The sequence below is a fragment of the Eucyclogobius newberryi genome, unplaced genomic scaffold (assembly GCF_026437365.1).
Source record: "Eucyclogobius newberryi isolate DKJ021-1_F unplaced genomic scaffold, fEucNew1.0.hap1 SCAF_17, whole genome shotgun sequence".
NCBI classification, from domain to species: Eukaryota; Metazoa; Chordata; class Actinopteri; order Gobiiformes; family Gobiidae; genus Eucyclogobius; species Eucyclogobius newberryi.
This window is the reverse complement of record NW_027315801.1, coordinates 30,618,214-30,642,224: the sequence shown is the minus strand read 5'-3', so window position 1 is coordinate 30,642,224 and position 24,011 is coordinate 30,618,214. Positions and strand designations below refer to the sequence as shown.

Here is a 24,011-nt window from a genome sequence, read left to right as displayed (position 1 = left end):
ACTGGAAAGACATGCACAAAAAGTCCAAAGTGCACAAAAAGACATAAAAACAACAACCAAACGCACAAACAATGGACATATGTGACAGAACACAAAAAGTACCTTTAAAATATTTAGTGTGTTTTGTCATTCTTCATTGACAGGAGGCTACACAAATGCAATGCACACTTGCTCTGGTAAACAAAGACAGTGATTCATCAGTGTAGTGTATCATGTAAACCAACAGGGGGCGCACTAAACCAGGATACTGAGGCCTCTACATCAAATCACTGCCATGTGTTCGTCTTGTCTATGCTGAGTGTTTAAAATTAAAGTCTCAACAATCAAGATTTTACAGTGAAGAATTATAGTAGTCAAAAAACAAAACTAACAAACATTATTCATGCGCTCAGAGGAGACAAGAGGACCAGCAGATGGCGCCAAAGGGCCCACATTGAGCAGGTAAAAGGGCAGAAGGGGTTCAGTTGAAGAGAGGCATCTGGTCTGGAGACAGTAAGGCAAGGCAAGGCAAGTTTATTTGTAGAGCACATTTCATACACAAGGCAATTCAAAGTGCTTCACAGCAGGAAAAATGCATTCAAATCACAAAGAAATTACAGAAACAGAAATACAATAAAATTAACTAAATTCCAACTGATTTTCTAAACTAATAAAATCACAAACAAAAGAGAAGAGTGCAAAGAAAAAAGAAAACATCCTTTCAGTCATATGCACAGCTAAACAAAACTGTTTTTAGCTTAGATTTGAACATTGTCAGAGTTGAAGCCTGTCTCACATCTTCAGGAAGACTGTTCCAGGTTTTAGCTGCATAAAACTGAAACGCAGATTCCCCAGTAATGCCCATGAACATTCTTATACATTCACAAATAATCTAGCCCCCAGAGCCTGTTCCTCAACACGGAAACCGCGTACAACCAGACACGTTGAACAAATCATGTTTTATACACCTGACAGAGATTACGAACGCTTTTATTTCCCATCTGTGCCACCTTAATTTAGATTTAAAATTGAACAAGATGAAGCCAAAGTAAATGAGGTGTTTACATACCAAAGGACATCTGAAGAAAGTATAGGCGTAAAAGAGACCCTCCCCACACACTGCCACTGTTCAGCTATTCTACTCTTCCCCATGTGTTGTTCATTGATACTCACCTTGTGACATTTCAATCATACAGGAATGTGAGAATGGCAAATTGGGACAAACTGAAGTGACAGTTAGCTGTTTTTACTGAGCAATTTCAAGCTGCCTGTGTATTTTTGCTGGGTTCAAGGGCTTCCTCTGGTGCTACTCTTACAAAGTTCATGTCACCTATCATGCTCCGAGGTCTTTACTTCACCGTAGTCTCTGTAATCTGGCTTTAATAGAACACTACTGTTTACTGCTTCATATATGTCAGTTTTCCAATTGACTATAGATAGATAGCCATCTTATTTGAGCATAGTCCTTGACATTTGCTTCATTTTGTGACATTTATTGTTTTCTCCCCCCTGCTGTTTCCATTCCATTTATGTCTCAGATACATAGTTTTATGGTCAGGGATGTTAATGTTGAAAATTAGCAGTGCTTTAATGATCTCAGTCCAGTGTTAATAAAGACTGAAGGCATTACAGCGACAGGTCATGTAAGAGACCTACTGTAATCATTCTAATATTGTTGTTTAATAGTGTTTTATTATAATACTAAAACGAAAAGCTGCTACAACGTGAGATGGGATACCTCTGGAAGTGATTAGACCCGTAACCTGCTGCATATATCACATTCAAACAATGAAGGGTGGGACCAAAATTGTAAGTGTGAGAGGGAAAAAGAAAGAAAAACGTGTGCTTGGAAGAGAGGATAGAGTTGGGCGTCTCTGTTATGCAAGCAATCCTCAGTATGCATGTAGATTGGGAGATGTGTGGCTCCTGTGGTTGGCTGTCCCCCGTGTCACTGCATTCAAGAACAGATGCCAACAGAAATGTCTTCTTTACAGGCTTTGGCCGCCACATGCTCTGGATAATGTGGCTGGAGCTGCAGAGGAAAAGCGTTTGTGGGCCTATAGATCCAGACAAACATGCAGTCAGATTTTGCTTATGAAAGTGACATTTACTTTTCTCACGTCCCAAAAAGATGGTGTATTAAGTAGATCATTTCTTTGACCACGTAAGTTGTGTCCATTGGCTGTGGAAGTAGTCGTATCTCACTGGGTTGTCAAAAATGAGAAAGCTGAATTGGAGCTTTGAACCAACATCGGAACAATTGTGTCTGTCACCGTCAGAAACGCTGCCAGAAGAATGGTTCATAGTTCCTTTAAGACACTCTGTTCCTTAAGCGCAGCAAAAAAAAACATTCCTGTATCTCTGTGTCAGTGCTGAGCATTCACCCGAGGCTGCTGTGAAATGACGCTCATAATTAAAACCAACATCAGATCCATCTTCCCCCGTTTTAGCAACACACAAGAGATAAATATCCCATTGCTGAGTTGCATTTTCACAGCAAACTTTACTGTGACATCTCGTCTGGAATTGCAGATACAGTTTTATTCTTGTATACCATTCAGGTCTTAACTGATTCATATTGAGAAGGTTGTACAATGGCTACAATTTTTTTTAAAACAATACAAAATACAAGCTCTATCAGTTATTCTAAAAAAATTGAAAAAAATGTATATCTGTAAACTGAACTAGGTTTTTAAGAGTGAATCCAAGTAGCTTATTAATTTAAGCAGGCCCACATCCCGTTAACTACCACAGTTTGGATTATTTGACAAACTAAGACTCTAAGAGATACGTGTAGATTAAGAAAAAAATATATAGCCACTATGAAGATCTTATCAGGTTTATAGTTTTGAACAGGAAGTCAATGGATCTGTTTCAATTTCTAAGCCATTTTGGATCAATATTCTAGTTTATAATGAACGCTATGTAAAATGATGATGTAAAATGAATTTTCTTATGTCGTATGTTATTCAATACTCACTAGTAGCTGAAAAAAGCACAATGTCTCCTTTAAAATATGCTGTATGCAAAATGTTGTCCTGCGCTAACCTTTCTATCCACCTTATCTTTTCACCGTTAACTGCAGGACCTGTATTGTTCTCACTATATGACATAATTGTTTTATGGCCTGTTTATATTATATTTATTTTGTCTGTTCGCCTCACAGATGTTTGATAGAAAACATTTAACCGTCTTTTTTTTCCCCCTGGAACACATTTTTCCAGTCTATGGTCTTTCAAATATCTGTTTCCAACACTAATAGGAAATAACTTTGACAAAGGTGATGGATTAACGATAATGATAATAATACATTTGGATCTAGAGTGAGGTTAAGTTCTATTTGAATTAACAAATACATAAGCCTACACGCAATCGGACCCAGTCTAATGTGCTCTTCCTAGCATTATGTCAAAACCTTGTAAATATGATGAAGTCCAGTCTGTCGTAGCTCAACTGCAGGGCTTCCTCTTTGTGTTGGACAGGGGCACCACTGAGCGTGACCACAGACACCAGGCTCTCTGCTCAAAGTGCTAAAGCGGTCTGTCCACATTCCCACTGATTCACAATGTGCTGAAAACCGGAACAAGGAAAAGCTGTGGTTTGGGATTGTCTGGAATGGTGTATGCCCTCCTCTCAACTCTGCATAAAGTCAAATAAGTGACACTTATTTGAAAAGGCCTTATGCAGAGAACTGTAGTGGATAAATGTATCGATGAGTTCCTCTTTTTTTTTTTCTATACGATTCCATTGTTAAACATGAATTGGTTTCACCTTGGGATTTAATACGGTGATTTTCTCATGTGTGATTATCAGCTATTACAACAAGCGATTTTTTTTAGCTGATACCAATATCCGATTTTTGTATTGCTGTTGTAGCAAAAACCGATTACCCCCAATGTAAGTAAAGTTGTATTAAGTTCACAACCTTTATTTAACTAGGTTTGACCCATTGAGCTCTATCTCTTTTGTGATGGTGAACCCACTTATTTTTGTGAAAACATACAGCCACCTCTTAAAGCTTCTCAGAATCAGTAAAAGGATTATTGACAAAACAAAAATTCACAAACTAGGAACTTCCTTTGGTCAAAAGGTACAACACAAAAAAACAATAACAGTAGTAAAATATCAAACGAAAGGCATGAATAAAAAATAGGGTTAACATAGATATACTCATACCAAATAAACTCATACCAAATACTTTGACTGACTATATACAAACAAATTACTTGCAGCACAAATGGACAAATTGTTGACATGTTTATTAAGTGGCAGGTGTTTAAGAAGTGTACCTGAGAGCGAAAGAAACTGTTCTTGTGGCGGGAGGTTCTGGTCCGTAGCCTCCGGCCTGAGGGGAGTGGGTCAAATAGCCCATGTCCAGGGTGAGAAGGGTCGGCTGTGATCCGACTTGTTTGTCCCAGAGCCCTGGAGACGTACAGGTCCTGCAGAGATGGAAGTCCGCAGCCGATCATCTTCTGAGCAGAGCGCACAATGTGCTGTAGTCTCTGTTTGTCCCTGGCTGTGGCTCCAGCGTACCACACAGTGATGGAGGAGGTGAGGATGGACTCAATGATGGCCGTGTAGAACTGCACCATCATCTCCACTGGCAGCTTGGCTCTCCTCAGCTGCCGCAGGAAGTACATCCTCTGCTGGGCCTTCTTGATGAGGGAGCTGATGGTCGGCCAGGAAGGAGCCCATGGTCGTGATGGGGGAGTCTGTCAGGGCGAGGGGGGGCATGATTTTCCTGATCATCTCACTGTCTTCTGGGCATTGAGCTCCAGGTTGTGGAAACCAACTGGGAATGACGGTACATGGAGATTGGTTTTATATATTGGAGAATTATTTTACTGATCTATGACGAAAATCCCCCACTATAACTGATATCAATATTGATAATGAATAATTAATTCCTACCGTTTGGAAAACATTGCTCTTGCTGTATACATTGTCTTTGCAAGTGTTGATATTGTGTCTTCCCTTCACTATATTAGATGCCAAGATCGTATGGTAACTAAAAAACAATAATTGTCAGACATTTCAAGTAAAATTAGGTCATTTCAGTTCAATCTATAGTCCAAAAAAAGTAAAGTTTGATTTGAATAATTGTCACATTGTGATGCGTCTTCCCACAATAATGTTAGCACTAAAATTGAATGTTGATATATCCCTGTTAGTACAAAATTGTCTCGTCATCATAATGTTGGTAAAAAAAACTGAAAAATCACCTTGAAAAACTGCAGTAGTCTTTTGTAAACTTTATCCCGCTGCCATACTCGTTAGCGACCGTTTCCATAATTATGACTTTACTTGTCTCTTCTCTGACAGGTCATGGCAGGCCCGTGGATGATGAAGTGATGGAGTTGTTAGGAGGCCTGGTCCTTTGTGATGCTGGGTGGCTGTTACTCTGGAGTTGCCATCTGCCATAAAGGTCAGCTGCTAGGGGACGATTCTTCTGGACAGTGTCTGCCTCCCAGCTGCCATCCACTCACCCACACAGACACGAACACACAGGCACACACTGAGATGGGAATGTGCAAAAAAGTTAGTTATGTACAAATATGCACACATACTCATGTTGTTTTTACTTACTTTCATTTACTAATTGACCGAAATAAACACCAAACATTGACTCTTTTGAGGTTCATTATGATTCCAGTGATGTCCTGTCTGTGTGTGGCTGTGCACGCCTTGTCACATAATAATTGTATGGTTGGAGTCAAATTCTTATTTATTTATTCACATCGTCAATAACATGAGGTTTAAGTGTCTTTAAACTCTTCATCTCTAACTATCATCTCTATTTGACTATGCCTAGCCTGGTTCAATAAACGGTTCAAAAATATTAAATGTGGTGAAATCAATTTTATTTTGGTCCTGTCACCGTATGTTCTCGTCTCTTTGTCTGTTCCTCTTGCTACCTCCAACATGCTTTCTCCTTTGCTCCTCAATGAGTTTTGTAAAGCGGATCTGTTGTTTTTTGTTTGTGCCCCTCTCACTGCGGCTGCCTGCTTGCCGCCTGGCAGCCTCGTGTGTCAAAGGTGGCTTCAGTAGAACAGACTGTGGGAACAGCCGGTTAGCCTCCTCGAGGTCCCCTGCTCCCCAACCAGAGGGGCTGCCATCAATCCAGGGGCTGCTCCCCCTGCCCCAGCATACACACCAACAAACCCACAAATGCCCAACCAAACACATTGATAACACAAAGAGTGCGACGCTCTCACCCGCTCCCAATAATCCTCGGAAGCAATTTCATCTCGACTCGGGTGGCGGCCCATTGTCGCCAGCCCCTTCAATCTTTCCTTATTAACTCTCGCTTTGTCCCGCATCCGAGCTTCAGGACTCATCTCTCCTACATTCCTATCGACGCGGCTCCTAGCACTCCCAGGCAACCTCCATTCGCTAATCCCACCGTGTCCCCCCACCAGCTACCCCACCCCAAGAAACGCTTGCTGCTGTCTTTCCAAACCTGCCGATCACCTACTTACAGGCTGAGGTAGGAGCATTAACTCCATGGGCGCTCTGAAGTCAGGGTGTGAAGGCGGGGTGTGTGAAGGGGAGGCGTCCACAAAGTGACTCCAGCCCAGACAATTAGAACAATGAACCGGGCCTGTAGGGGGCTAACTCACTGCGTCACGCCTGGACGGTGGGTATTTTGTCAGTTTAATGAATTGTCCGTCAGGCCAGAGCCATATCGCAGGCCGCGCAGGGAGAGGCCAGCAGGGACCCAGACACTAAGTCGGTATTTATTACACTGCCTTTGTCACTAATTGAGCTAATTATCACTGACTCCTTAGCACTCCCACAGGCTGTGCCCCCTACACAGTCTGCAGCCACTGTCCCGCTCCACTCTCAGGCATTGCATTTGAACTCTTGTCTTTCTCTACATCTAATCTGTCTGGCAATTTTTCTTAATTTGTTTGAGTGCGGTTCTGTAAACTTCTAGTATTGAACAATGCTTTCAGGATGCTTTGCTGATATGTTGAGATAATTATGATTGGCAGTGACTAGGACTAATTCTTCACATGGGGAAAGAGAGATTATGCATAACATTTACACCAGATCACACAAACCTCGTCTATAAACTCTTGGGACATGTATGCACAATTAGGACTGTGACACTGTGATTGCGTTGGTCTGTTTGTTACAGATAGATGTACACAAAAAACATCTATTGATTACATTAATTAATCCGAGAATAATTAAATCAGAATTGTCATGAAGCTTGTAATTTATCTACCTGCGTTGCACCAATGAAATTTCCCCATGTGGGACAATAAAGGAATATCTTATCTTATCTTATTTACACAAACACAATACACAATACACTGAATATTGGCATGCTTTACCGTCTCAAATTTTGGACAACTTTATGTACAGTGTTGGTTGGTCATGTAGGTGAAATGGCTATATATGATTTCTTGTCAGTTTTGGGTAAATGAGGCTCTGCTTCCAAGTTCTGTAAATGTATACTGTATAAAGTTGGGGGTTGTGGCTGGATAAGTAGTCTCTGTGGTTGGGGGCACAGATGCAGAAATGTTTTGTGAGCTGCAGAAAAGGGCTTCTTTAGAGTTAGTAATAGGATTAAGCAAAGGACACCCAGGGACAGGCTTATTTGTTCACTTGGATGGTTGTCCAAACTTCCAAACACACAATGTATACCAGGCATTGTCATCTTTCGCATCCATTCACAGTGGCAAGTTAATTGAAAATATAAACTTTATTGTTCTATTTTTCAATACAAAAGGTCTAAAGCTCAAAAACATTGAATCCCTTTCTACAGAAATAAATATTGTGTACTTATTTACACAAAAATGTTAGATATTCAGTGCATGACCACCTACGTTACAGATTACAAGCGGGTTTGGATGTTGGATTTGTGTCAAAAAAATACCTTAAAATGCTGATTCTATTAATGCCTGATTTACAGTTATTGGGGTGCATGTGACAGCATTATAAATACATTTATATTTTAATATTTACAGTATTTTGGTACTCTTTGTTCATATTCATACTTATATTTTTGGTGGAGCTCTTTGCTACATACTACATCAAAATCAGTGAACTCTTTTCCTCTTTCCTTACACCTAATGAGAATAGGACTGATGTTGAAGGCCGGTTGACAGCTACAATTCATTATTTATTTGTGCCTGAGATTTGCCAAACTAGCCCTTTATGCAATCATATTCAGTGCATGATAATACATTCAAACTCAGCCTCAATAAGATTTCTGGTTGTCTAATTTCTTGGCAGTTTCTGTTTTCAGTTGAGGATCATTATGTGGTTAGTTTGAGGGACCATAAGATCTTAAGGTGTATTCAGCTCCAGAGAAATCTAAACACAAAGGCTTTATCCTGGGCCCAAGTATGGACTGATGGTCCCATGGTAGATTTACTTAACACATAACACATTTTCATGTGAAAAGAGCCAAACTTCAGTTAAAGAAAACAAAACATGGGTTTTCTTAACTATATGTCCTCTTGTTAGAGGACTTCACCAGTTCATGAGAACATGTTTGTGGCTTTGTGGCCACAGAAACATCTGTAAAACATTGTGTCCAGTCTTTGGCCTACGTGGGAGAGGCTGCAGTACTACCTGGGTACAGCAATCAATTCTGCACCACATAAACCTCTGTTTACGCAATTCTCATTTATCCACAGTGTAAACATGGGGCATGAGTTGAGAATGTCCCCTTAACATGGATCATAAATGTTGTCATGAAATACCCTCTTATTATTGAGAAGCACCAAGGCAACGTCAAAGCACCTACCACATTTTGATACCCTGTTTGTATTTGTGTGCCATACAAGTGTAGAGGCCATCACCGCCCACCACCCAGTTAATTCATAAGTTTATCTTCTGTTGAACTCATAGACACTGGTGAAACGTCCGTGTGCTAGTGCAGTTGAGGCAGCTGACGTGACAACACCAATGGAAAGTGCAGTGGCATCGCTCTGTCACACTCTCGGTCCGAGACTTATATCCACGGCCACAGCACAGCAGCTCACATCCATCCAGACCGGGCGAGGAGCTGTTGCATGTTCTTCCTGAGGTGCCCAAAGTGCCAGTCTTGCCGTTGTAGGAACAGAAATTTGGAGATTTCTCAAAATACACCAGGTCCATAGCAGAAGGAGCTTTATGTGCAGAGTTTTCAGGTTCCAAGTGCCGTGGGTCGGCTCTGTGAGAAGCTCTGTTGCTCCCCTTGTTGCTATAAACTACTCTGGATGCCCCGTCAAAACGATCCTTTAGGAAGTCTCCTACTGTGCGAAAGTTGGGCAGGCGCATCCAGCATGTACGCACTGTACAGGAGCCTGACATGCCGTGGCATTTACACTCCTGATGCATCTCTGATGATACCGTCTGCATGTGAAAGACAATATCAGTTATTGGAAAGATCAGTTAAAAAAATGCCCACCTGTGCTCTGGTCTGAACCCACCAGTCTGCCTGCTTCATTGTTGTGGAGGTTGGTGAGGTAGCGGAGGTCCTGGCCTTTCTCACTGGAGTCCACAAACTCACGCGTGAACATGCGCCCAAAGTCCATATTGTCACTGCAGCCTCCCCAGTGCCAGTCTGGCCCTCCAGGTCCTCTGCGGCGATAATCACATGTACATGACTCTATGGCCCCCTCTGAGCAGGAGCGAGCCACAGCATGGGTCACCCCTGCACTCGTAAGGGCAAATATAAATGCTGTTTCCCGGCAACCTGAAGAAACAGAACATCAGTTAGATTTTTTTCAACTTCAACGCATAAAATATTTTATTTGATATGATTATGTAATGATAACAATATTTATATTTTGTGTGATCCTTTAGCATCCTGTCTTCCAAATATTCCCTGATGTGAATGATAACAGTGGCTCACCACGGTTGACAATTTTGCCAAATATTGCCGGGCTATGGGTGGTCGGGCAGTTCCAGCGGCGGTTGCGGAATTGCCACTTGCACTCTTTTATGGCAGTGTGCAGCCCGGTAGCGATGGCGTGTAAGATGCCAGGATTCTGCCGAATCAGTCGCCGCTGGCGTCGACTCAGCAGGGCCAGGCTGGGGTCCAAGACCAACTGTACATTCTTGGAGTTGGTGAGCATGTTGGAAGATGATGCCACATTGACAATTCCCCTGGACACAACAGAAGAAAATCTATTCAGAACCTGAACTTTGAATAGGTTATTTTGCATCAGTAAAAAACCCAATATTATCACTATTATCATCAATATCATTGTTATTATTATTATTATTATTATTATTATTATTATTATTATTATTATTATGCCATAGAGACACTCAATAGTGAACATAATGAAAAGATGAACTTACAAAATATTACAAAAATAAAACACAAATATTAAACATAACATTATTGTCAAACAATATCAAAATAATAGAAATAATAAACCTTGCAGACTGAAATTAATAGGTCTAATTATTTCGTTCTTTATATTTATAAACATTTAAACAAAATTGCACATTAGACGCAGACTCTTCCTTACCAATTTCATTGTTAATTTATTCAGGCTTTTTGAGGTGCCGTGGGTCATGGCCTTATAAATGATCTGGCCTATATATGAGAAGAAGACATAGCTTAATGAATGGACGGCCTTAGGGCTCACCCCAACAAGAAACTAGGCCTAAAAAAGGCATTGTGGTCGTTTTGCTTATTGCAAATATAATTTTAAAAATATGCGTACTCTAAATCTTGTCAAAGCATTAAATAGCTAAACACAACAAAAATAGGCTACTGAAATAAACCAAACATATTGTAAGGATATATTAAATAAATGTATAATGATAAACACAGAATAATAACTATTTCTTCACAAATAATTGGTGTTCAATGAAAACGATGCACCCTAAACAGCAGCATGACGTGAAGAAACTGGGACACGGCCCCGCTGAAGCCACATGCCTAAAAATCATGTGGTGGCTTTTATGTGACGAGTGCCAAAACCAACACATTATTTTGAGCACCGAGAACAGTATAAAGTCAAATGAAGCACTGCGCTGCTCTGGAGGTTAAATGAAGTCCTGATAAGACCTTTCGGCCTGTGGGCACAATGTACTCACCACCACCGGCCACTGTTGTTGACAGCCCCAGTGCCCGAGAGCGAGGACACCAGCAGGACGCACGCCGCTTTGACGCTCAGCAGCAGCACCAGGCTCTTCATTGCGTCCTCACTGCCCGCGAAGAACAAGTTTAATGCATGTTCCAAATTCCACAAAACGCACTAAGCACAACACTTAACTTAAGTCTATTTAAAAGTTATCATACACAAGCATCCTATAAATTGTAGACGGTGGCGTAAAGTACAAACTCACCAAGCACAGCCCTTGCGTAAAGATGAGGTAAAGACGCACAGACCTAATTGACTTGAGTGTTGAGAGGAGACAGATGTTTTAAGTGTCCGGGATGATACTGCTGCTGCAGCCCTCCTCACTGTGTCTCGCTTAGTGATGCTCTGCACGGCGCATTGAACGCGTGGGACAGTCCCGAAGACTTGATCCCCTCGGTGACTGATAGGCAACACATTCTTCTCTTATTGAGCGCTACGAGGGGAATAAAAAGGGGATTTGCTGCTCTCATCTCCCTCTGTTTATTCCGAGCCTTTTCAATGGGATTGGAGGGAGGGATAGTTAATGCTCTTCATAGGGTGCACAATGAATAAGGAAACACAACATGGTCTTAAAAAGAGAAAGAAAAAAGTAGGACAATCCTTGAAGTTGCGCATATAGTGGAATCTCACGGCCATCACGCCACTGATCCCTGTAAGATGCAGGGGAGTTCATCCTAAAGAGACGCGCCTGGGAGCGCACTCCGCCACAGATGCTGTAGGCACGCCCGTTTTTGTGTTGTTGTTTCTTCAAGCTGCTGTCACGGTGCAATACAGTTTGAGCGCAAAATGAGTATCTAAAACTGCCCCTTTGCCCGGTGGTTGGATTAGCCTACTCCCTAACCGCATCTACTCCTCCTCTCTCCAAACACGATGCAGAGTCCATGACTAAGGCCATTTTTAGCCTAGAATTTAAATCATAAATTTACAGGCTGACATATTGGTCCTGAAATACATATATGCTATTATAAATAAATGAATATTATACATTAAATTATTGGGAAACTTTCTGTTTCTTATAATATCAGGTTCTAAATAAAGGCTCGATAGGCCCCTGATAAACCCGACAATAGGACGAGTGAGAATAAAAGCATCCCAAAAGCATCTGGCCTACAGACCTCCATCGGTGCACATGTATCCATGCAGTGCAATCACATCTTGAGCCACTTTGTGGCATCTCCATCTAACCAAACCAGGAGCAACCCTAACTGCCACCAGATGTATCCATAGCAGCCTGTTGCGGAGTGTTGTCTTATGTGACATATCCTAACCAATTTGCATGGTCCACTTTAGTCAGCAGCGTGGATGTAACCTTTCTCTGTCTCATTCTGAGGTGACAGTAAAAGGAAGTGGGCTTTTGTGAGGGGCTTTAATGGTAGCGCCCTACGTTTTTACTGCAGCCTCTAAGAAGGTGCTCAAATGAGTTTCCTGGAGCAGTCATGCGACACCGAGCAGATTAGAGATTCAATCCGGATAAAGGGGGCCTTTTATATACAAATCAACTTAAAATCACTTTTTAAGCCACTTAGATATACACGCCAAGGCAGAATGCTAATGCACTTTTCATTGCTGCAGGTTGGTGAATGGAAGGAGATTAAATGAATTGATGTCACTATGCGAACCCTTTTCTGTGGAGGTTTAACTTAATTTTATTAAAGTAGCCCGGACTAGTGTCTATTATGCCTCAGGTCGTTGACACCAGTCGGTTTAGAGCCGATACCCGCGCGTTACACAAAGAATAGTAAATAAATAGATAAAACACATACAATACAATTTCATTTGACATTATGGTGCTCCATCAGATTGTAGAGGTCCTACATGGTGTGTAATGTTTGACAAAATAAAACAAGATTAAGCAGACACTAATTGGTGGGAGGAGATGGGTGAGTGTGAGGGTCGTGTGCCTGCTTCTATCCTGGCGTATACAGCTGGAACCCCAGTTATTTTATTCTATTTTTTTCTGGTATTTTATGTATCAATGATGCGCTCACCGGGAAAAAGTACAAAATAAAATGTAATGTATTCAGCAGTACTTTGTTTCATGGGATCATCTGTGCGTAACGTTTTGGAGACGCAGTTTTACACTTGAGACAAATGTTGCATACAAACCAAAACAATGAGCAACTGTCGGGCCAACTTTTATATTGGCCAATATTTAGCAAACAGCCACCCGTGGAGGCATCTCCCCTCCCCTCTGTCTCTCCCCCTCCCGTTTACGCGTTCCCGAGTTTCTCTGTTCTCCGTCTTCAGTCTTCGCTCGTTTGGTGGTGATAATACTTTACTCCACTTCTGTTGCTAAATTCCAGTTATTTGTTGTTATTAGCGAGACTTTGGAACAAGTTTTTAATGTCACGTCGCGACAGAATTGTAACAAAATGGAGCTATCAAACAAACTCCGTTGGGACCAACTCTTGATTTTGGCAGCGGCGCTTATGTCACCTGCGGTAAAGTAAGTGCACTTGAGAAAGTCTGAGATGTTCCCGCGGTTAAAGTGGTTGGATCGAGGTGTTCAGTGAATACTTTAATTTGTCTATGTTTTTTTTCTGCCTCATAATAATTACATTAACTATGTGTTGTTTTTAGGTAATCAGTAACAGTACATTTGAACTTCTTGCGTTTCTCCTGTTATAAATGCGTGTTTTCACGACCAATTAGCCTAAACAAACACACGTAAATAACCTACTTTCATGTTTAAGAGCTGATGTTTTACGCATTCATTAGTTCACTGTCCAACCTACACCAACTTCCCACTCAAATCAAATAAAATGACTCACCCACCCACTCCACACCTCCAAAATCTCCTTTTTTCTTTCTGTGCAGGGTGCTGTGCAATGATATCCTCAGCCTGAAGGTGGCAGGAGACCCAGTGCTCACCCCTAACTCCGTGTGTCTGAGGCTGCCAGGTCTTAGCAAGAGGCAGATGCGAATGTGTGTCCGCAGTCCTGATGTCACAGCCTCTGCCCTGCAGGGCATTCAGGTGGCACTACACGAATGTCAGCATCAGCTCCGGGATCAGCGTTGGAACTGCTCAACACTGGAGGGCCAAGACAAACTGCCCCACCACAACATCATCCTCAACAGGGGTGAGAGTCAGAGGCAAGCTGATGATGGAACAGATACTAAGAAGATGTAGGGTAAAACAGGTTCATTTGGCTGAGATCTAACATCACTGTTGCTTTGTTCCAGGATTCCGTGAGAGTGCCTTCTCGCTGGCTCTGCTGGCAGCGGGTGTGGCCCACTCTGTAGCCACAGCCTGTAGTATGGGAAAACTGCGGGGCTGTGGCTGTGACGCCAAGCGCCGACTCGATGATGACAAGATCCGTCTAAAACTTTCTCAGCTGCAGCTGCAGACGCTGCAGAAGGGTGGGGTGGGCATTGGCAGGAGCCGTTCACTGCCTGCTGAGATGACGGGTCTCCATGGCAACGTGCCTACACATCTTCAAGCTACTCACCCCTCAGCCATCCTCAAGACTTTACCCAATGAGCTGAGTTCCATGCAGGAGACCTGGGAATGGGGTGGCTGTAGTCATGATGTCCGCTTTGGGGACCGTTTCGCCCGGGACTGGCTCGACACTCGAGGTTCTCCCAGGGATATCCATGCTCGGATGAGAATGCACAACAACAAAGTTGGGCGACAGGTGAGATTTCATATTGTAATATTATAAATTATTGACAGGACAGTTGTAGCGTGAAATGGGGAGAGAGAGGGTAGAGACTGTCACCAAATAGTAGAGGCCTGGAAGCAAACTCACACTGTTTATAATAACCACACACGTGCAATGCCTTCAACCACTACACCACTGTGAGGGGCATTTGTGGGGGCCACATTCATGGTCTAGGGGGCCCAGCCAGTGTTGTACACCAGTAAGGTGGTCTTCAAGAGAAAAAAAGGAATCTACATAAATGATTTGTTGTATTACAATTTCTAACCAGCACTATCTGCTCCACAGATAGTGACTGACAACATGAAGAGGAAATGCAAATGCCATGGAACATCTGGGAGCTGTCAGTTCAAAACCTGCTGGCATGTTTCCCCAGAGTTTCGGCTTGTTGGTTCTATACTCAAGGAAAAATTCCTATCATCCATTTTTGTCAACTCTCAGAACAAAAACAATGGTGTTTTTAACCCACGAGCTGGAAACACTGCCAGAGGAAGCGCTGGAGGATTTAAAGGAGGTCGCCGCCGCAGTATGTCCAGAGAGCTGGTGTACTTTGAGAAGTCTCCAGATTTCTGTGAATACAACCCATCCATAGACTCTATGGGTACACAAGGTCGCACCTGCAACAAGACCAGCTACCACACAGACAGCTGCAGCTCGCTGTGCTGCGGCCGGGGACACAACATCTTAAAGCAGACTCGAAATGAACGCTGTAATTGTCGATTCCATTGGTGCTGCTACGTGTTATGTGATGAGTGTCGTCTCACCGAGTGGGTCAACGTGTGCAAGTAGAGAGGACTTGTGATAACTCCATCTGTTTTTCCACTTGTGTAACCCTCCTGGTGACTGTTTATTCCCCAGTTCCTCTTTTTGCGCCATCTGGGATCTATTTTCTCTTTAGTCTCTGTTATTCTCAAAATGCTAAGTCAGAGAATGAATAGGTGACTCATGTCACTTGCCTCGCATTTGTGTGTTTAGACGCTGCTCTCTCAGGCCTTCTGTCACTTATGCTGTCGTAAATGTGTACGGATCCTGTTTATGCACTAATGTATTTATGTAAAGCTATTCACTTTTTTCTGAGCTGTAAACCTTAAGGTAACCATGTCTGCTGATGAGATTGTTTTCATGGTTGAGGTGTGTGTACAGTATATACAGTAAAAAGTTATTGTTTATTTTTTTACCTAAAAATGTAACTACCAGCAATTTAAGTATTTCCCAGTGCATTTTTGCATTACATAAATATGTAGATATTGCTCAAATGAGAAGCAATTCATGACTGTATTTACTTCAAATACTGTTTTCCTTTTTCAACATTCCAGAGACCCACATCAGAGGATGTTATATTGACTGATGGACCCATTCTTAGCAAATGCTGGTTTTGTTCTGTGGCTGTGTGAATGGGTTTCAGCTCTATGCTCTGTTTTAGGAGGTGCAAGGCTCTTTATGACCACTTCATGCAGATAGAAGAACCTTTAAAGAACTTTAATATAGTATGACTTACTTCTGGAGCACACTACATGACAGGGGCTGGGGGAGAGTTGACGGGTGAATCTGCCAGTCTTTGCTCGGGTGATCATCCAAAGGGATCAGCTGTCCTGTGTGTCTGGTATTCTGATTAGAGTAACAAATGTCAGAAATACCGTTTTCAAATTGCTTTGGCACATCAATTGTTTTGTGGGATCTGCAGTAGATGAATGCAGCGATTAACCAAGACATGTTCGATTTCAAAAATTACGAGTCAAATATAAACAATAGAACAGTCCAAGCCAAACTTTAAAAGAAAATAAGAAGGTTTTGCTCATCAACTCAAACTTGTGACACTGGCTGAATTATTAAAAACATGTGCGCAAGTAGAAGATTCCTGGTAGTAAAAATGCACTTGCGTTTATTATACTGCAGATGTAGTTTTCAGATGTCAGCACCTGGAGGATTTACTGTACTACTGCAACGTCTTGAGATGATTCTGTCTGTCTCCTCTGTTTTGTAAAGAGATGCTTATCGGCAATGGGATATTCCCTTTTTGTCAGAATGTGAATATGTATTATAAAATGTTGTGACACTGGTCAAATTGTGAAGGGTGTAATAAACTGGTATAAATGATAAGCATACATTTATGGTTCGCATTTCTACAGTTGTGTACTGTCTGTCCCTGCAGCAGTTGCAAAAGGGGAATTTCCTGTCATTGTTCCTGGCATGTGCGCGACAGATCCTTGTGTACAGATTTAGTTTTCATCCTTTTGTAATATTTTCCCTATTCCTCACCATACACTCCCCCTCATGGAGCAGACATGGACAAATGCAACGCAACGGCTGCCCTGGAGTAATGACAACCAGACTTGGCTCAAATGAGAGAGAGAGAGAGGAAGTTAAGAGAGATAAAAGTGACCCACTTTGATTGACAGGATGATTATATGTATAAAGAAAGCGATTTAGTGTGTTTAGTTGGATATGAAGATGTAGAGATATCCTCACAGTACGTGCAGCCGGTATGTAGAACCGAGAGGGCAACCAGGGTACGACTATATGGAGAGGGGGGGTGAATAAAGTGTACGCTGTGTAAATACATGCCTCAAAAACATCTGCTTCTCCACTCCCCTTTCATTTTTGATGTGGGACAGAGAGGAGAGCACAAGGAGCCAGCTACCCAGAACATCAAAGCCCCTGCCCTCAACGTGCAGGCCCTCATTAGTTCAGCTAGCAGAACCAACCAGACTTGTGATTGTGTTTGCTGGGGTGCGCACTGGCAGACACTTCAGAGGAAAATGAGTCCTTTAAGTCGTAGCTCCCATGCACCCCACCTTCGCATATACAGTACCACCACTACAACCAAGCCCGCTCTCACCCGCATGTAACCCTCTCACTCTCCCCAGTCCCTGCACAGGCTCTCCCCAACCAGTCACTCCACCCCATAATCTGGTGTGCAGCTGCAAACATCTGCTCCCCTCCTTCTGCCCTCACCACTGAACTGATAAACACATCTATCACCTACAAGTTGTGCAAGATGGGACCTTGTGTTGGTCACAGGGACAGTCAATTTAAAACTAGACTGTTTGATTGAGTTTCTGATATCTTGGAGTTGTTGTTTTTCCCCCTTATGTTTCCTCATTAGGCTGTCACTCAGTGCTAAACCCCAGGATTATTTTGGCATCCTATTACAGCCAGCTAATTACTTATTCATTGGGAGGATTCCTATGTTGATTATTCAAATGTGAATACATACACACTATGATTTGTATTATGACATTTAATATAGCATGCAAGTTTCTGGTAGTTTTTGTAGATTTAATTAAGGGTTTTTCCAATATATTTTATTGTATTTTTTTCATTTGAGGCTGTGAAATTATTAGTTTATTTAATAATTTGAATTCTAAAATATTATAGACCAGAACTGCAACAAAGCAGCTATATTTAATGTACTGCCGACACATTTTAATTAGTGATCCCAGAAGATAACACATCAAGGTGTTCTTAAGTTAGTTCTCGCGAGACCCCCGTGGCTGCAGCAATATCATCTCGCGAGAACATTGAGTCCTTTCCCTGATCCCGCAGCTGGCCCGTCTGCCTCATCGAGGGGTAAGTGAATGTGATGCAAACAGTGACAATTTTGATGAATACGTAACGGCTACTTTTGAACGACCACAGAGGGATATTTACGTGTGTCTTTTTTGTAATGACCCTTAACGCCTCATAAAGGGTCGTGAATCGACGACATTAGGCCGAGCGGTGTCGTGACTGCACAAGCGGATTACAGCGCATATTCACAGGGGGGAATGTTGAATGTCAGAGAGGAGAGCTATTAGTGCAGTTCGCATCCATGAAGCATTTTATTTTCTGCCCAACATCAGTGCAGCGCCATTTGCGCGTGCAGAGTCTGCTTCATGCGCGAGGTGCAGATCCTCTCGCATTATGACAGATGAATGTCACTGCAGCTGTACCAGGCTCTGCTACTGTGCTCTTCATCTATGCATGTATTACTACTGTAGCATTGATTAACCAGCTCCTGAATATTAATAGATATGTTATTAAACCAGGTTTGCACTGTAGTGACGGGGAACAGTGTTGTGTTTTTTAAGAATTGTTATATTGTCTTAGTATTATGGGCTCCTTATCAAGGTAAGCGTGGACTAAACTCGCGTGCTTGTTTGAGTGTTAAACCTATTATCACATTCACTGACTGATGCTCAAATAAAAGAATTCATAGTACAGATTCACACATATCACATGAATGGCTCAATTTTTAGAAATGTATTTACCTTCAGTTCTCTGAATTGTAAAGCAATTATGCAGAATAAATACACAACACAATTGCAAAGAAAATAAATTGAACAATGAAATGGATGCATAAAATAGTCATAGAATAGTCATTTAAATGTATTGTAACTCAGTAATTTGATCATCTACAATAGTGATTAATTCATGCACTGCACTTTCAGTTGGATGTAACAGACTTCAGATTAGATCAGCGCCTTGTGAGGTGTGAAGCACGCCTTCAAGACATGACATGAAGCAGTAATGAGGAGAGTCATATGAGTAAATGTTATTTCATTTCTGAGCAGTTGCTGTGTTTCAAATGTGTGACTTTTTGTCTTGAAAACACGATTTTGATGTCTTTTGTCAGTTTCGCATTAACAAGGTGAAATAAAAAACGCCATCATGGGGAACATCTTTGGAAACCTGCTAAAAAGCCTTATAGGGAAGAAGGAGATGAGGATTCTTATGGTAGGGCTGGACGCTGCTGGGAAAACCACTATTCTCTACAAGTTAAAGCTCGGAGAAATTGTCACCACGATTCCTACAATTGGTGAGATGACCACAATTACTGATCATGTCGCTCTACTGGGAACTACTGAGGAATGACTTGTAAACGCTGTGTTTTGTGCAGGTTTCAATGTGGAGACGGTGGAGTACAAAAACATTAGCTTTACTGTGTGGGATGTGGGTGGCCAGGACAAAATCCGTCCCCTGTGGAGGCACTACTTCCAGAACACACAGGGTAAGCGACACTGCCACAAACGGCCATCGTGATCTTGGTGTGGGTCACATTGGCGTTTACCTCAGTCCACAGCACATGGAGAGTCATCTGACCAGCTCTGACTGTTAATGCGTCTGTCATGTCCAAAGCCTGGAGAGGGTTGCTATTATATCAAATTGATGGGGCTATTGAAAGTATCGAACATCAGTTACTAATTGATACTGGAAACTTATTTGAACTTATTTGTCATTTGAAGTATTGATACTAAAAACACTTACAAACAGGACAAAGGACAGGACAATGACTGATCCACCCTCGTTGTGTGAAGGAAAGGTTTCGCAGGTCTTTCTTTCCTGCTGCTGTCAGACTGTATAACAAACACTGCTAGCCCTGAACACGTGCAATACTTGACTGACTTAATCATGTGCAATACCGTCATATTCATGTGCAATACTGACTTAACCATGTGCAATACCGCCATATTCATGTGCAATACTGTCATACTCACAAGCAATTAAGGCCATATTCAGGTGCATATAACTGATGTAAATAAGAGTGTTTACTTACCATTAGTATTGTTCAGTCTTATGCTAGCTATTTTTACTTTTCTTTATTATTATTTACTTTATTTTATTATTATTTTATTTTTATTTTTGTCTTTTTATTTTATTTATTATTATATTTTTCCCCCTCCATTCCCTATTAAGATATGAGAGGAGTTTTGTTAAGAGTTTTTTGTTTTGTTTATAAGAATTCTTCTATTAAGAGTGTTTTTTTGAAACTTCCTATAAGTTATCTGTCCTTTCCCTCTGTATCTACTGCGTTGTAACACCCAAATTTCCCCATGTGTGGACAATAAAGGATTATCTTATCCTATCTTATCTTAAAGCTTTACCTTTTTGTGAACAGTTTTTAAATTATCTTGAGCTTTATCAGAACTAGTAAAATACCACAATGATTAACACAGAAATTACTATTATTTTGTGTTGAAAATGTATTAAACCTCCACCTCAAGTTTGTAATGTTTTTATCAGGACAACACTAGGACAAGCAGAAAGTATTGACATGGTAATATGTATCAATTAAGCTTTAATAAGTATTTCATCATTTAATCAAGTGGGAAACGCACCCTGACTTGGCACACAACATTCATTGATTGTTTTGAGCTCGAGCTAGTTCAAAATATATTACTAATCCACTCTACAAAATAGCTTTCAAGTTAACTTAATTAATCCTTTTTGCCCTCAACACTTCCAGAGTCAGAATCAGAAAAGTTTATTCCCATTGCCAATGAACAGAAATCACATAGGAACTTGCTTTGGTGATTCGGTGCAACATAAAACAATGAACAATGATAAAGCAACATGTATAAAATCAAAAATGGCATGCATTAAATAAAAAACAATTAAAATCTACTATAGGATAAAAAAAAAAAAAAAACACTCTTAATAGAAGAACTCGTATAAACAAAACAAAAAACTCTTATTGAATAAACTCCTCATATCTTAATAGGGAATGGAGGAAAAAATAATAATAATAAAAGAAAAGAAAAAGATAAAGATAAAGATACAAATAAAATAAAATAAAATTAAATAATATGAAGTAAAAATAGCTAGCATAATACTAATACTAATGGTAAATAAACAAAACACTCTTATTTACATCAGTTATATGCACATGCACGTGAGTACGACAGTAATTGCACATGCATAGTAGTATAATATATTTGTATGCATTTACATCTCTGAATTGCGTGTGCAGGTTTGATCTTTGTGGTGGACAGCAATGACCGCGAGCGAGTAAATGAAGCCCGGGAGGAGCTCATGAGAATGCTGGCTGAGGACGAGCTGCGAGATGCTGTTCTGCTCGTCTTTGCCAACAAACAGGTACAAGACTTCAACGCGTCATTCAGCTCTTATGTAACCACTGCTCGGCTCGCGCTATAACAAACTCCAATACATTCTTTGCGCAGGATTTGCCGAATGCCATGAACGCTGCGGAGATCACAGACAAGCTCGGCCTCCACTCTCTACGTCACCGCAACTGGTACATCCAGGCCACGTGTGCCACGAGCGGGGACGGCCTGTATGAGGGCCTGGACTGGCTTGCCAACCAGCTCAAGAACAAGAAATGAGGTGTCCTGGGTCTTTATGTGGGGACGAGCCTGGTGCCAGCTCCAGGTAGAGATTATAATGGGTCTGTTTACACGTAGAGACAGGACAGTTTCTAGAGGTGAGCCCTCCCTGAACTTATAATGTTACAGTATATTATGCCTTTTCTTATTTATTTGAGTTCAGAATTATTTTTACTATTTAATTAAATAAATCCAAAGTGCAAAACAATTGTATCGGCACAGTATGAAATATATGGTTTTAACAAAATTATATTGCTCAAAATACTGACACCTTTAATGTGTTTGTTATTATGTTTGCATTGATTTTTTTATCCAGATACTTGATGTGTATGATTAAGAATGTGAAAATACTATAGTGGCATTACAACTACAATATCATTGACATTACAATATCATATCATTGTTCAAATACATATTCAGAAAAATGTAATGTGCATAACAGTGTTTTCCTTCTCAGAATGATTTCAGTTGCGTAGGTTTTGTAAATTGTAATCTTCACTCAGTAGACAGTCTTTCATTTATTTTGTTGCAAATAGTTTTATAAATGTTTATTTATTTGTAATTTACCTCACCACATGTTTCCTTTCATTGTTATGTGCATTAAATGCTAAGGCAGCTGTTGATAAACAGTCTATATTACTGCTTCCCCGATCTGCATGGAGACTCTAGTTTGGCTCATGAGTTTTAGGGGCGGTGAACCTGTGCAGGTCACTGCTGGAAGAACAGGTTAGTTCTTCAACGTGCCTGGCTCAGCATCAGTAAAGACCATTTGTTTGGGATATTTGATGATGGCTAAAGTGAAACATGTGCTCTGTACCAGCTCAGTGGATAAAATACTGCTTTTGGCTGGCCTTGTTGTCGAGAGCGACACAGTGGAGCATGTGATTGGCAATGTTAGAAAGCCTGTAAGGTTCTGAATGTTTGTTGTAGTCATTTTGTGAGAGCAGCATTTTGTGTTTAACATGGCTTTGATCCTAACTTATCCATCTGCGATTAGAGTGACTCATTTGTTTCTTGTGTTGCTGTATCTTTGTTTCATGTGGCACAAAATAACTGCATTACATTTGTACAATCTGTAATGTAATGTTATTTCCTGTATTTCTCAGTGTTTATCAACCAAAACAGAAGTGTTAATTTTAGTGCTATTTCTATTTGCTTTTATGCCTATTATGGTCCAACTGTATACAGACGCAAACTACGCTATTAGGTAAAAGATGCTGATTGTTTAAAAAATGTTCCAAGTAAGGCATGTTAATACTGCACACAAGCTGTAAAAAAAAAAGTAATTTAACGTTTCTGAGACTATAGTCTAAATACTGCTGCTGGTTGGAACACTGCTATACTGATAAATGTTATGGATTAGTGTAAAGTTTACTGAAAACCTCTAATATGCAAAAGCATGCTTTTCTATGTCAGCTCCACTGTATATATTGTTCATGTAACAACTAAAGTATACACTGGTGTTTGGGGGTAATGACAGTGGTGTTCAAATACATGTGGATATTGAGGTTGATGTGTCTGACAGACAGGGGCTTGTCTGTGTGGTGTGCTCTCTATTCTGTTCAGTTTGGTGTGAATGTTTTTTGTGGCCTTAATTCGCCAGTTGTTGATTTATCTAACATGTTTTTTTCTGTAGGAATGTCTAACATCGAGATACGCAGCTACCTTAGCCCTGATAACATTCTGTAGTTGTGGCTAAATAATGTTTTACTTCAAGTTTGCTGATTTTAACATTGTAGAAATGTAATAACACTATGTAATATTCTCAAAGATGTATGGTACGACTGGGTTAAATCAAATCAAAGGAAAATAAAGAGCAAAGATCAACAAAGTATGTTTCAGATGTTTCTAATTATTATTAATGTCGGATAGTATGAATAAAAAAATGATTGTGGGAAGGTTGAATACTTGTCAAAACTTGTTAATTGACCTCCACTCTTCCCAGTCTGGAGTAGGATGTAGATGTCTGTTGTCTTTCCCCCATTGCCTTTCCAAAGTGCTGTCATCAAGACCTCTTTGGCACAATCAGGTAGTTTCTCTGTTGAATTACACAACAGTTTGGCTTTGTGTGAGCCAATCACAGGTCCATGTCTGTGCGAGTGCTGCTGTGTATCCAGGGGTGTGACAGCAGTATGTGGGTTAGAGCTGCTCTTAGGGCCAACGGCCCCCAG

At 41.0% G+C, this 24,011-nt stretch overlaps 3 protein-coding genes across 3 annotated transcripts; 2 read left to right on the top strand and 1 right to left on the bottom strand.

Moving 5' to 3' along the window:
• Positions 1–8,322: 8,322 nt before the first annotated feature.
• On the bottom strand, positions 8,323–11,336 carry wnt1 (wingless-type MMTV integration site family, member 1). The gene is made up of 5 exons (XM_072449934.1): positions 11,284–11,336; positions 11,032–11,142; positions 9,833–10,086; positions 9,408–9,673; positions 8,323–9,330 (listed from the first exon to the last, which is right to left on the bottom strand). The coding sequence occupies exons 2-5, from the start codon at positions 11,130–11,132 to the stop codon at positions 8,839–8,841; spliced, it is 1,113 nt and encodes a 370-aa protein (XP_072306035.1). The 5' UTR covers positions 11,133–11,142; positions 11,284–11,336; the 3' UTR covers positions 8,323–8,838.
• A 1,989-nt stretch (positions 11,337–13,325) lies between these two features.
• wnt10b (wingless-type MMTV integration site family, member 10b) lies at positions 13,326–16,077 on the top strand. The gene is made up of 4 exons (XM_072449933.1): positions 13,326–13,524; positions 13,896–14,158; positions 14,262–14,713; positions 15,026–16,077. Exons 1-4 carry the CDS (start codon positions 13,451–13,453, stop codon positions 15,524–15,526), a joined length of 1,290 nt encoding a protein of 429 aa, XP_072306034.1. The 5' UTR covers positions 13,326–13,450; the 3' UTR covers positions 15,527–16,077.
• A 2,181-nt stretch (positions 16,078–18,258) lies between these two features.
• Positions 18,259–23,671, top strand: arf3a (ADP-ribosylation factor 3a). Its single transcript, XM_072449935.1, has 5 exons — positions 18,259–18,307; positions 19,353–19,535; positions 19,617–19,727; positions 21,468–21,592; positions 21,679–23,671. Exons 2-5 carry the CDS (start codon positions 19,388–19,390, stop codon positions 21,838–21,840), a joined length of 546 nt encoding a protein of 181 aa, XP_072306036.1. The 5' UTR covers positions 18,259–18,307; positions 19,353–19,387; the 3' UTR covers positions 21,841–23,671.
• The last annotated feature ends 340 nt before the right edge of the window (positions 23,672–24,011 follow it).